Consider the following 14,535-nt stretch of genomic DNA (forward strand, 5'->3'; position numbering starts at 1 on the left):
CAGTGCACAATTTGCCGGTTTTGTCGATCATCGAATTGAGGCTCGTGACGCGGATTGCAGCGCCACATGCAGCGTGAGACGAATGAAAATGATAAAATTAGTGCGAAAAATTGTCGTTGGCGCTGATTGTCATTTCCGGAATGTTCATTTCCGGCGGCATTGAAGCACAGATGGCGCTGGCGTCCTTATCAATTGCATTCGTCTCATGGAAAAAATCGGTGCCGGAAATGGAAAAAATCGGTGCACTTCCGATCGAGAGTAGCGCCTTCTGGTGTGCTCTAACGCCTGTAACCATAGAGCAAAATCCGTTACATGATGATGAATCCTTTGGAAGCCTTGAAAAGTATAATTGGAAACTTTGTTGTAAGTAATTTATAAATTTCAGGTAAATTTTAAAATTTTTGATTTAATTTTTACTTTTTCAGTTTTCAATTTATGAAATTTTTCATTTAAAAATTAGAAAAATACTCAAAGGCGGAATTCAAGATTTTCAAAAATTTCAAAAAAGGTTTATAAGATCTTTAAAAATAATTATTTTCAACACACTTTTTGTATTTTATTAAAATTTTTGTGAATTTCGTAAAATATTTGAATATTTTTTTTTTTGTTTATGTAAAATTATTTTAAAAATTTTTTTTTTTTTAATTAATTTAAAATTTTAATTTTTTGCAAAAATGGGCGGGAAATATAAAAATTAATTAAATAAAATTAAAAGCTTATTAAAATTTAAAGTTTTTTTTTTAAATTTTTTAATATTTTTTAAAATATTTTTATTTAACCTTAAGTCTCATATTTAAGTTAATTTGTTCAAGTCAAAAGTTTTTTTTTTAAATAGAGAAAAAAATTTTTTGGATCATTTCAATTCATTCTTTAATTTTTATCTTTTTATTTAGATAGTTCAAAAAGAATCAAAATTCTATTCAGCTTAACTTCGATTCAATCGTAACTTTTCTCATTAAAAAAATGGTAAAGAAAATTATTTAACTCAATAGAATTTTTTCTATCATCATTATTTTTATTATTCATGAACTTATTCGGTCAATATTTAATTGCCCCAAAAATTAATATTGCTTTGCACTCTGAAGCACTTTTTAAACTCAATTACTATTATTTCTCATTATATTTATTTTATTCGAAGAAATTTTCCAATTACCAGAAGTAAAGTGTTTGAACAAAACTACAAACAATCTTACCTTGCAGTTTGCCATAATTTTTAATCTGTTTTAAATATTTCATAACGAGCAAAAAATTATGATAAATGTTCATCTCTTTGGATTTTCTTCTTTCCTTCCTTTACTCGGGATGCAAGCAACATGCATAACGTAGATACGTGTTATGTGCCCTGTGGATTAGAAAATGGTAAGTTTGAGTCGTAATGGAGATAATTTATTTATTCTTTTAAACTGTTTAAAATTTTACTCAAATATCTTTTAAATATTCATATTATCTCTTGAAATGATTTTTTCTCTATTTTAGGTTCAATGAAGAACTATAAAGATCAAAAAGGAGAATTTCGTATAACTATGGACTTATTCAAGCTGTTTCTTATATTTTAGCTCTCCAATTGTTTAAGTACATCAGCAAGCTTTCAAAAGTATTCGAGGTAGTAGATCATGTAATATACAAAAATTAAGGAAAACTTTCAAGTGAATTTACCAACTTCTACAAATGCCTATACTTTTTTTTAAAACAAAGCAGAAAAGCACACATTTTACGATAACATGATATCTCTTAGATCTTAGAAGGAATAGCAACCATCTGTCTTGAAATAATGAATAAGTAGCAGGGAATATCTCTGAGACTTTATATATGAGAAGCTCCTCTTCAATTTTGGTGTCGATTCGCTTATAACGATAGTCGTCGTTCCTTTTCATAAAGAAAGTTTATGACTCGTAAGAGAATGCTGGAGAAAGAAACGAAAGTCTTGCCATACAAGTCAGTAATCTAAGTACATGTCCTTTGACTGTTTTGGCAGAATTGTTAGAACAGCTTTTCCTTAAAAATCCCAAAATGTTAAAGTAAGTAATTCTGAATATAGTTTTTTGTCGTAAAAGTACAAGATGCCCAAAACATATATTTGGTTCGATTAGCTACAATCACATAATCTTCGATCATCAATAAGCCAAAAAATTTATTTCATGTTAAAATATCCAAATATTAGTAGCAAAATGAAAGTAAAAAATACTCAAAAGAATTCAATAGCAAAAATAGTTAAGAATTTAAAAAAAAAATCAATCTATCGAAGTAAAAAATTTTAACACAAAAAAGTGTCAAATTCATCCATTTTCAATCCTCCGAGTACACGAACGTTGAAAAAAGCATTCCAGCCAACAAAACGTCTGCTACGCATACAAAGTGTCTGAAATGACTCGAATGGTTATGGTATTGCATTTAAAGCATCTCATCTTCTTTTTTAATCTTTTTATGATTGTTTAGTGCCACAACTGACCATTTTCCGAGTAATTGGCTTTGCACTGTTGTACCTCCTTTTCACTCCCTGCATGCATTCTTCGCCTCACATGCATTGCCACAAATCGCCACAAGGGAATAGAACAGTGAATGCGAACAATATAATTTCGTTAGACAATGCAAATAACTGAAATATGTAAAATATTTGTTTTAATTAAATTATGATGATTATGACGGTAAACAATTATTATTGTGCCATTTTGTATTGTATTCTATTCCTTGGCGTGTTTGCTCTTCATCATCGTCGTGCGCTCATCATCATGGCTTTCATGAGATTAAACAATCATCGAGCATAATTTTGAATGACACAATTAACCCAGAGAAAAGCAAGATTTGAATTTATAATCAGTCAATTAGAAAATTTTCGAGTAATTACGAACGATGAACGGATGACGAGCAAACGCACCAGCATGATGAAAGGCAATGGATACAACTTCATAATGAAGTCAATAAAAGTTTTTTTCTTCTCGAAAAAGTTTTCGTTTCAAGTAGTTTCACTTCACTTCACGTTATTTGTTGTAAAATTACACCCAGCCCTGCTGCTTTTCTCGAGAGTGCATTCCTTGCTTCATTAATTTTGCAACAATACAGCAACATAATCGGGCTTATTTATCAAAACCGCCAGAATGAAGCGAGCGCATGAATAATTTGTGATGCAGAGTGATTCAGGTTTTTGATGCCAGGAGTGACGAGCGACGTTGATTTTCGCAAAGCATTTGCTTTGATTTGCAAATCAGGACCATGTTATGATAGGTACTTTGTTGCACACGAAACTTGATGATGCATATTATTTATTATTTTATTAATAAACTCGCAAAATACTTGTTGCTTTTGATGCATTTTCCGTTTCATCAAATGCGTTGAACCAGCGCAAATTATTTATGATAACAAATTTTATGTTAAATTAGGAGTACCGCGAAATTTGTGAAAAATCTTTTTTTTTTGCTCTCAAAGGGGAATGTTTTGCAATTTATAGCAGAAAATATTATTATTATAATATGAAATAGTTTTTGAATTATTTGTTCGATCAATAGAACTTTGTTGGTAAGTTGTTTCGTGGGAATTCGCAGGTGTTTTGAAAGGGAGTTGAAGAGATTTATTTTTTTACAATTTATTTATTCTTGAGACTTGAAATTGGTTGAAAAACTCGTAGAAATTAAAAAAAATATAATAAAATAAATTATTAAATTTTATTTAATTCAAATGAATTTTAAATTAAAGTTTAATAAATTTAAATTTTTGAAATTTTGAATTTTTATTAAAAATTCATTAAAATTTTTATGAGTTTTAAATTTTTATATTATTTTATCAAAATTGTACCTATTTATTAAAAAAAATTATTAAATTTAAAACAAAACAAAAATAAATATCAAATATATTTTATTTTTTTTTAGAATTCATGTATTTTTATATTTTTTTTAATTTAAATTATTTTTTTTTAAATTTTATTTAATATTTAATTTAATTTAATTTAATCTTCTTTAATTTTTTCTTTTTTTTTAATTTTTTTTAATAAAATTCTATAATTAAAAAATTAAATAAAAATTAATTTATTATTTTAAAAAATTAAAATTTTATTAAAATTTAGAAAAAAATTAAATTATTTTTTTATAGATTATAAAAATTAATTATTAAATAATTATTTAATTAAAATTTTTAATAATTGTTTTTTAACATTTTAATTTGAACAATTTAAATTTATTTTATCTTTTAAATTTATTTTATTTAAATTTATTTTAATTTTTTTTTGAAAATAATTAGAAATCTGATTTAATATTTTTTTTTCTCTTTTCAGAAAATTTTTAATTTTGGATGAAAATTTTGCATGAGTATTTTTTTCAACATCAACACAAAAAAATAACAATTTATTTGCCTAAGAGTTCTTGATAATTACTGCAAATTTTCAAATATTTACCAATTAAAAACTTTTTAATAAGGCATCTGGCTTAAAATTAACTAATAGCCGTAATAATATTCGGTTATTCGGTCAACCACAACAACACATTCTCGCTGTTTGATATCCTTATTAGTAGTCTGCTAATTTATTTACCGCAACGTTGTATTACTTTTAATGCAGTGCTGTCTATACCAACATCAAGTGATTATGGTCTTAATTATTGCAAATAACAATTATAATATATGTGCATTAATTATTCCGATTGTTTAACGTGCAGCGCTAATGTCTGTCTAATTATTATTGATCATCTGCGGAAATTTCTCCCCATTCTCCTCTCGCAGCAGCGAGAAACGCAACAAATGCATTAAAACTCAAAATTATTTACTTTTTCTCGTCAAATCAGCGCTCTGCTAAAAGCTTTTTGTTATTTTTGTGGTTTGACCAAAAATTTCGGAAGGTTTTTAATGGACATTCTGCCCAAGCTTAACAAACATCCGATTTCGGTTGCGTTGCGGGAAAAACGGAGATAATGAACTCTTTGTCGTAAAAACGAGAAAAAAACGGATGGAAAAAGTTTTACTGCTACTCAAGTAATTTGCAATCAAACAGCAGATGCATTGAATTACAAACCTGTTGTTTATTTGATTGCTTGTTTATTTTATAGGTACCTACGTTGGCGGCATGCGGTGAATTTGCTTCAGAAACACTTGTTGGAAAAATGTACGAATACGAAAAAAAAGAGTTTGAAACAATCAAATGCAGAGAGAAAAATTATGGTTTAAAAAAAATAAAAAAAAGTTTTCAGTGTTGATGATAAATGGTGATTGCACGTCCCTTTTTTAAAGTAATTGCTTTTGTTTTTGTTTCGTTGTGAATGGTTAAAATTTGTGTAATATGAAAAAAGGAACAGAAGTGATAAAATTAAAAAAAAATTATCTTAAAAAAATTAAAATGAAGAAAAGATTCTTGAAAAAATTAGTTATGGAGACGTCTGGTTTAAGGTAAAATTTTATTAAATATTTTTTCAGCTAAATTTTATTTTAAAATTTTTTTCTTACATATGTTTTTCTTTCGATTAAAAAAATAAAAACAAAATTAAAAATAATTTAATTAATTTAAAAAAAAAAAAAAAAATGAAAAATTTAGAACAAAAAATTATAAAAAAATTTAAATAAAAGTTTAATGAGTAATATTTTATAAGAAAAAAAATTCGTGATAAAATTTAAAATAAATATATTTGTAGTAATATTGATAAAAATCTAAATTTAAAATTTTTGAAAAAAAAATTATTAAAAAGGTCAAAAAACGTTATTTTTTCTAAGTTATTTATGTGTTCTGTTAAATTTTAAAAAAAAATATTTTAAAATAAAGGACAAAAAGTTGAACAAAAATATTTATAAGAATAATTTTAAAAATATTATAAAAAAAAGTAAAATTATTCTGATAAACAATTTTTCAAATGAATTACAAAAAAAAAAAAATAATTATTTTTTTAAATCTTTTATAACTTTTGATATAAAATTTGTAATGTATTTTTTTTTTTGAACTTTTAAAAAATAGTTTAAATTTAATATTTTTTCTATAAAATTAGAAAACAATTGTGTATAAATTTTATTCAAAATAATTTAAAAAATTAAAAAAAAAATTAATAAAATAAATATGAAAGTAAACTCATCAGTTAGTATCAATTAATAACGGAAATTTCCGCTTACAAATTAAAATAATTTTAAAATTTATTTACAAATAAAGTTGCTTTTCTTGAGAAAAATGTCAACTCATAAAAATCACATCAACAAAACTTTCCGTAAGCATCTAACTGATAAAAATGAATATTCTGCTTGCAATTCAATTTATTATTTTAGTCAAGGACACACGCAGCGACTTTATATAAATTTGCAACACTTCTGGATTTTTAACAGTTTCAGTTTTGACCTGATCGGAATTAATTTAAAAAATTTTTTTATTATCAAATTTGGTCACTTTGTAATGACAATTTTTAATATTTAGTAAATTACGGAGTGAAGCATTTGAATGAATTCCGATAAATTCATAAAAAATGAAGTTAACATATTTTGCGGTATTAATAATTTTTGCTTATTTAAACGTAACTGCTGGATTTTTCGGACCTCTTGAAACTTTGAGGAACAAAACGAAAGAAATTTCGAATTTAACTGTCGAAACAGGCAAAGCCCTTGCTCAAAATGTACCGAATTATGTGCCAACCTTTGATGAATTGTTCGATTTTACGAAACAATCGATCGCGGGATTGCCTTTTGAAGCAGCTGTCAGTGTCATAAACAGGATTTGTGAGTATTTTTTATTTTTTTTTTTTAACGAAAAATTATTTTTTAATTGAATTTTTCGAAAAAAGGTTCAATCGCGATTGCTGCCAATGCGACAAAACCATTTCGAACCCCAAATGCGTCAGAAATTAATTACGTTTTATTAACTGGCGACGAGAATGTGACAATTCCCTTGACAAATTCCGTTGAATTGTGGCGTCATCCATCGTTCGATCCGAAGAAAAAAGTCGTCGTCTTAATTACCGGATGGAAAACTGACATAAATGAGACAAACACTGCTGTCGATTTGCTTTCGGAGGCGTATTTGGCACGTGGCGATACGAATTTCGTGTTTATTGACTCTGCGAGATACGTTGACACTTTGTATGCTTGGTCGGCATTTAATACGCAGGAACTGGGCGATGCCATTGGCGAAGGTCTCGTGAGTCTATCGAAATTGGTGCCAACTGAAAATATTCATGTGATTGGTAAAAAATTCAAAAATTTATAAAAAAATAGAATTTTTAATGAATTTTCTTTTAGGACACAGTCTTGGAGCTCATATCAGTGGCGCAGCAGGTCAATCCTTCCAAAATAAGGCGGGAAAATTACTTCCTCGAATAACGGGTCTCGATCCTGCAAATCCGTGTTTCAAAGAAGGCGAAACTTTGCAAGGCTTGATGCGAGGCGATGCGGAATTTGTCGATATTATTCACACAAATTCTGGAGTTTTGGGAAAACGAGATCCCATTGGTGACAGTGATTTTTATCCAAATGGGTAAAATTTGTCAAAATCCTTAAAAATAATTTTTATTCGATTAGAATTGAATTCTTTTAGGGTTGTTCCTCTCCAACCAGGCTGTTTAGGGATATCATGCTCTCATGCACGTGCCTATGAGTTATTTGCAGAAACTGTTTATCCAGGAAGTGAAAAATCGCTTCAGGCGAAAAAATGTAACTCGATAGCGGCACTTGATAATGGAAAGTGTAAAGGCAAGGCAGTTCCCGTTGGATTTGCATGTCCTCCAAATACGAAAGGGAATTATTTCTTTAAAACGAAAGCTGAAAAGCCATATCAGTTGTAATATTTGTTTTTATTAAGTTTTTCTAAAAAAATAATTTAATATAAAAAATGTAAAAAAAAAATAATTTTAATATTTGATGAAATAATTTTTTTTAATATTAGATAAATTTTTAAAAATAAAATTAATTAAGAATAAAATTAAAAAAAAAATGATAAAAAAACATACGAAGGCAAATAAACAAAATTTAAAATAATTTACAAAAAAATGAATTTAATAAAAAATTAATTAAAATAATAAAATCATTTAATTTAAGTATTTTTAAAAATTTTGATATTTATCAAAATTGATGTATTTTTAGACTTTTTTTAATTATCGATTTTTTTTAAATTGAAAAATATGCATTATTATTTCAAAAATTTAAATTAAAAAAAATACTTATTATAAATCTATTTTAAAATTAATTAACAGCAATTATTTTTCATTAATTATAAAATTAATTTAAATTTATAATTTATATTTATTTTATCTTTCCAGATTTTTTTTTTTAAATAATTAGAATAATTTTTTAATTTAATTTATTTTTAAAAAAATATTTTAATTTTTAGTTTTGACAGTTATTTTAAAAATTAGATTTTTAAAATTTTATATTTTTAAAAGATTTAATATTTTTAATAATTTTTTTTTTATTTTTTTTTATTATGATTTTTTTTAAATTTTATTTTAGGTTGTGAAATTATTTTATTATCTAAATTAGGAGAAATATTTAGATTTAAAACTTAAAAAAAAATATTTAATTACTTTTTATTACATTCAACAAGTGTTACGATGACAACAAAGTTACCTGTTATTATCCTTAGCAACGCTCAAACGGCGTCATTTTTGTTTAAAAAACATTCACGTTCACTAAAATAATTTAAAAAATTAATTAAAAATGGAAGAAAAAGGTCCTCGATATTTACCTGACGACATGTCCTCCTTAACGCCTTCCGAAGTCACCGTTGACGACGTCGAAGTCGAAGAAGTAACCGAGGAAGATGTCATCGAACGTCCCAAATACTCCGAAGACGAGCTCCAAACTCTCGTGAATTACGTCAAAGGCATGGTGACACTTTTCAACTTGCATCCCGATGACTTTACGACAAACGTCACGAACCAAATCAAAAATTGGCTCATCGAAGTCACGGAATTGCTGCTTCTTGTCTTCTACGATGGCACAATTTTGCATGCGGCAACAGCTTTTCCCTTGTCGCCCATTGGCGACGTTTGTTATTTCATGCGAGCGCCGAATTTCATCTTCACCGTTGACAATTTTCACGATGAAATTATCTTCGGGTCTGTGGCGGGCGACGTTGAAGGAGCGATTTTGCACGTCATGGAAGCCGTTTATGCGCCCGCTTTTGCCGAAACGCAAGAATGGGATGAAAACATCAAGGGGAATATTCAGTCGAATGTGCACTTGTTCATGTCGTATTTGACGGATTTGCATTACAAGATGAGCGGATTGACGCGACTTTACATTCCGTACGAGTCGAGTACGAAAAGTGTCGAGGACTGCGCCAAAGATAAGTGGTTGGTGAAGCGATTGGAGTCAATTGTGCTCTTTTGGACGCAAAAAATACGGATTTGCTTGGCAGATAACGATCAATTGGTGCCGCATGAGATTACCTGTCCTGCTGATGAGTACAATTTTTGGGTTTATAAATGTAAGTTTTTACTTTTTGAGGTTAAATATCAAATTTTGACAGCTGTCAAAAATAATAAATTTCAATTTTTGACCAGTTTCAAGACTTAAAATACGTTATTTGAAGTAAAACATATTTTTAAACTTGCTCAAAAATTGTAATTTACAGAAATCTTTGATAGCTGTCACATTTCTTTCAAATGACAGCTGTCAAAATTTTCACTAAAAATTAATTTTTGAAGTAATTTAAGCTTTTAATTCTTATTTTAAAAAATTGTTGCGAATTGGAAGTAAAATTTTGTTGAAAAAATTATGACAGCTGTCATCTGTCAAAATTAAACTTGTCTTGAATTAGCTTAGTTTTAATAATTTTTATTATAATTTTTATAAGAAATTAAATTTGAGAAGAAAATTTGATGAATTTAAAAAAAACTTCAAACAAAAATATCATTTTTATGAACTTTTTGACAGCTGTCATTATGAAAAATGTCATTTATGATTTTTTCTAACGAAAATTTCACCAAAAAAAGCTAAATTGAAAGACTTTCAAGTTCACTTAAGCTTTTCTAGTCAAGTTTTCGTTAGAAAAAAAATCATAAATGACATTTTTTATAATGACAGCTGTCAAAATTTTCATAAAAATCACATTTCTTGAGTATTTTGAAGATGAAATATCCCCTAAATTGCTTTAAATCTTTTAAAAATTAAATTGTAAGCAAATTTATGAAAATTTTGAAAATTTGAATTGGTTTTGTTCGTAAACTTAAAATTTTTCGAAAAAAGTGACAGCTGTCAAAATCAAAAAATTCCTTTCCATTCAATTTTTTTTCCAAATTTCTAACATTTCTCATTCTAAATTTTATTTTTAGATGAAGTCCTCACTGCTCTCATTCTCCAATTCGAATCTGAAAACTACAAACACATCATTGAAATCTTGGAAAAAGTTCAAAGTCTCACAATAAAACAACTCAAAGAGCTCATGCAAGAAACTTTTGGCAAAACTGCCCAAACTCGTGACAATTACCTCCATCTTCAACTTTTACTCGAACCTTGCAAAACTCTCGAAAGCTTGAACGCCACAAGTCCTTTGTCTGAATTCGCCGATTGCATCACCGAGATCATGCATTTGATCCACGTGATCTGGACCAACTCAAAATATTATCGCAAACCGGAAAACGTTGAAACACTTTTAAAATACTTTAGCAACGAAATCATCATGGTTTGTTCGAGCAAAGTTGATTTGGCGAAAATTCTTACGAGTGCCCCGCGTCACGGCATCAAAGTTTGCGACATTTTTATCACGTGGTGCTTGAGCTACAAGAAAATTCTGCAGAAACTTTTTCTCTATTACGAGTCGACAACGGAAGCTGGTTGGATAAAAGTTGACGAAGTTTTTATTTTTAACCAAATCGACGCCTTTATTCAACGTTTGCAGGACATGATCGAAATCTGTGACGCCATGATTGCTTTCGGGAAGCAAGATGAAGACTCAATTATGCCAACGAAGCCGCGGTTTACTTGTAACAACGCCATTGAGTTGGAAGGCATGTTCGATCAAATCGAGATACTTTTTCAAACGGGCATGAAAACAATTTTTGCTTCTATCGACATGATTTTGAATTTACACGAAAAGGCTTGGTAAGTAATGACATGGAGACACGAGTGATGCGCAAATATTGTTTTAATGACAAAAATTAATTTTGTTGACGCGTTTTGTTTTAAATTTGATAAAAATGAGGTTATGTGTCCATAAGGTTTGTCTGTCCTTCCGTAATGTAACTTTTAAATTGCCATTTGCTAATTCAAGAATTTTTTTATCATATTTTATGAAACAAAATTGAATGGTTTTGTTAAAAATATTAAGTAACTCCCTAATTCGAGGTCTATTGGAAATAAAAATAGACGAAAGTTATGAAAAATTTTGGGAAAACTTGGAAAATTTGTGGAAAATCGAGAAAACTTATAAATTTTCAAAGTCCTTTGATTCTATCAAAAATTTCATGAGTAATTTTAAGAATCAAAAAACCAAAGACAAACGCAAAAAATTCGTAAAATTTTGAAATATTTGGGAAAACTTGGAAAATTCTTGTAAAATCAAAAAAATTTTCCTCGAAAATTTGGTTAACTTTAAAAAAAATTTCTTGAGTAACGTTAATTAACAAATCTATGGATGAATTTGACTTGCAAAATTTGTAAATATCCTGAAAATTTTGGGAAACTCAGGAATAAATGTGGAAAATCAGAAAATTTGGAGATCTAAAAATATTTATGGAATTCTCTAAAACAAAGAAAGAAAAATTCTTGAAAATTTTGAAAAAAAAATGAAAAAATTTAAAAAAAAATTGAAAAATTTTTTTAAAAAATTTGAAAAATTTTTAAAAAAAATTTGAAAAATTTTTGAAATTTGTAAAAAACTTTAGGAAAATTGTGGAAAAATTCAATAAAATTTTCCAAATTTATGAAATTATTTAAAAATAATTTTTTAAAATGCGCTTAAATTTTTAAATTTTTTAAATAAAATTTTTCATTTCATTAAAACATAAAACATTTCAGGCACACGGTAAAAACAAATTTCAAACAATTGATAAAAAACATCGAGGAAATTGTCGAGAACTCCATCACGAGCATTTTCGTCAATATCGAGAACAACATCGAAGAGATGCTGGAAGCGCTCACTGCCATCATTAAATATTCGGCCAATCATCGTATTCGGGAGACGTACGTGAAAAAAGTCGGTGAGGTAAGCAGATTTTTATTTTACGACGTTAATTAAATTTCCCTCTTTTGTTTACACAAAATTATAAAAATAAATTTTAATCAGATGTGGAACTTTTTGTACGGCGAGATAATGGAGACGAGTAAATTTCAAGCGGGCGGCAAAAAGGAGAGATTTGCCAATATCGGGCATTATTCCGAGAATATTATCGCTTTGAAAGTGCGTTACAGTCGTTTGGAGCGTTTTGTGAAACTTTTGACCGACGCTCATTATCTCCCTTCGCACTTGACGTCTGACATGGTGACTTCTACTTTTGAAAATAATCACATAATGACGCAAAAATCCATCAAAAATCTCGCTGAAGATTGGATCGATGCATGGAATAATCGAACGAGATTCACAAATACGCTCATGGCTTTTAGTATTTCGTATCCGGGGCTGTTGGAATGCAACATGGATGAGCAAACGCGGATTCTGATCGATGACTCGAAGATGATTGAAATGTTGGAGATGATTCCGAACACTTATACCGTCAAATATAAGCCGATGAAGTGCTCTTATAAGAATGTCGTGAAGATTGTTTTGGATTATAATCTTATTTCGTCGTCGTTATCGGTGAAGGAAATGATGCTGTTCAGGAATTTAATAACTGCGTGTGAGAGAAAAGCTCATTCTGGCATCCATAAGTTCAATTGGACCGAGGAAGTGAACGAGTATTTTGTGACAGAGTGCATTAAATCTATAAAAGAGGTAAAAATTTAATTTTTAATTAATTATAGAAAATTTTTTAAATTAAAATTTATTTTTTTTCTCATCATTTTGTGAGAAAATCTCAAGATTAATATATAAAAAATTAATTTAATTTTAATTTGATTAATTTTTGGCAGTTTAACTAAAATTAAATACTAAAATTAAGTTTTTTTAGTTTTTTTATAATTTTTTTTTTAATTTTTAGTAAAATTAACTTAAATCAACATAAAAATTATTCTTTTAGTTTTTATTATTTTTTTTTTTAATTAATTTATCTTATTTTATTTTTTTAATCAAAATATGATTTTTTCGATTTTTTAAATAAATTAATTTTATTTTAATTTTTTAATTAAATAATATATTTTTTTCTATTTAATAAATTCATTAATTTTTTATTAATTTAATTTATCAAAATAATTCTAAGTACCTAATTAATTATTTTAAATTTTTTAATTCGCCAAAAATTGTCAAAAACTAAAAAAAATATATTTAAAATTCTTTAACATTTTTTTGCGTGATTTTTTTAATTTTTAAATTATTTTAGAAAATTAAGTTCTTAAAGTTAGTCAAAAATTTTAATTATTTTTTTTTTAATTTAAAATATTAAACTCCTTTTTAATTTCTCATGAAAAAATATAAATTTTCCAAATTTTTTCTTAAAAATTTCCAAAAACTTTAAAAATTCTTTTAAATTTTTGACTTTTAATATAAAACGTTTTAAAAATTTTTAATTTTTTTTTTAACTTTATTGTTCTTAACTCCTTATTTTTTCTTTACAGACAAACATGTTCCTTGACTTTTACAAGAAAGTATGCGACGACATCGTCCTCTTGTGTGAACGTATCTGCAGCACCAACATTCTCGCTTTGCACACAAACTCCGTACTCGAGTTAGATGTCGTTAAACAGCGTTTAGAAAAGTCTGCTGAAATCGCTCGTTTGGAAATTCTGGAAATTTTTCAAACAATCACAAATTACACTTTAATCCTCTTCGAGCGTTTTTCTCAACGAACAACAAAAGTCACGAAACCTTGGATCGAATTCGTTCAACGCATCGACAGTTTGTTCCAAGAATCGATTCTCGTCTGTGTCACAAGTTCTTTGGACAAATTCTTGCATCTCTTAACAGGCAGCGGAAGTTTCCGAGCTGATCCAATTATAAATTTTGGAGTTACAATCGAAAATGCGACAATTGTGTTTGATCCGCCGCTGTCTCATATCGAACAGTTTCTTCAAAGTTTGTTGCTTCATTTGAGCGACATGTTCATGGTGAATTTCTCGCTATGGAAAAAGTTTGAAACGGAAAAGTCAGTTTTTGTGAGAGATGGATTGAAGGCGAATCCGATCAACAAGAGGATTTTGGAAGCAATTGAGCATACGAAAAATGAGTTGGAGAAATATTTGCTGCTGTGGAAGCCGAAGAAGGTTTATCAAGATGTCATGACTGAAGTTGAATCCACGACGACAACTAAAAATACGGAAGATTAAAGGAATTTAAGCAAATATTTTTAGTTTTTCAGGTTTTTTTTGCACTAAAAATTAAAATTTAATTAAAAATATTTTTTTTAATTTTTATAATTCTTAAGATTTTTCAAAGTACAGAGTCAATTAGAATAAAGATAAAAATTGAATAAATATTCATATTCAAATATTCAAAGATGATTTCCATGCATATCTCCTCGATTTTTGAAGAAATAAAAAAAACAACGATTTTAT

The 14,535-nt window shown here is 27.6% G+C and overlaps 2 protein-coding genes across 2 annotated transcripts; both read left to right on the forward strand.

The window, feature by feature from the left end:
- The first annotated feature begins 6,352 nt into the window (after window positions 1-6,352).
- LOC134835172 (vitellogenin-3-like) lies at window positions 6,353-7,733 on the forward strand. Its single transcript, XM_063850042.1, has 4 exons — window positions 6,353-6,672; window positions 6,738-7,136; window positions 7,192-7,426; window positions 7,487-7,733. Exons 1-4 carry the CDS (start codon window positions 6,423-6,425, stop codon window positions 7,731-7,733), a joined length of 1,131 nt encoding a protein of 376 aa, XP_063706112.1. The 5' UTR covers window positions 6,353-6,422.
- Window positions 7,734-8,604: 871 nt separating this feature from the next.
- Window positions 8,605-14,307, forward strand: LOC134835173 (uncharacterized). Its single transcript, XM_063850043.1, has 5 exons — window positions 8,605-9,376; window positions 10,224-10,992; window positions 11,908-12,094; window positions 12,176-12,820; window positions 13,600-14,307. Exons 1-5 carry the CDS (start codon window positions 8,605-8,607, stop codon window positions 14,305-14,307), a joined length of 3,081 nt encoding a protein of 1,026 aa, XP_063706113.1.
- The last annotated feature ends 228 nt before the right edge of the window (window positions 14,308-14,535 follow it).

The sequence above is a fragment of the Culicoides brevitarsis genome, chromosome 3, assembly GCF_036172545.1.
Source record: "Culicoides brevitarsis isolate CSIRO-B50_1 chromosome 3, AGI_CSIRO_Cbre_v1, whole genome shotgun sequence".
Classification (NCBI taxonomy): Eukaryota; Metazoa; Arthropoda; class Insecta; order Diptera; family Ceratopogonidae; genus Culicoides; species Culicoides brevitarsis.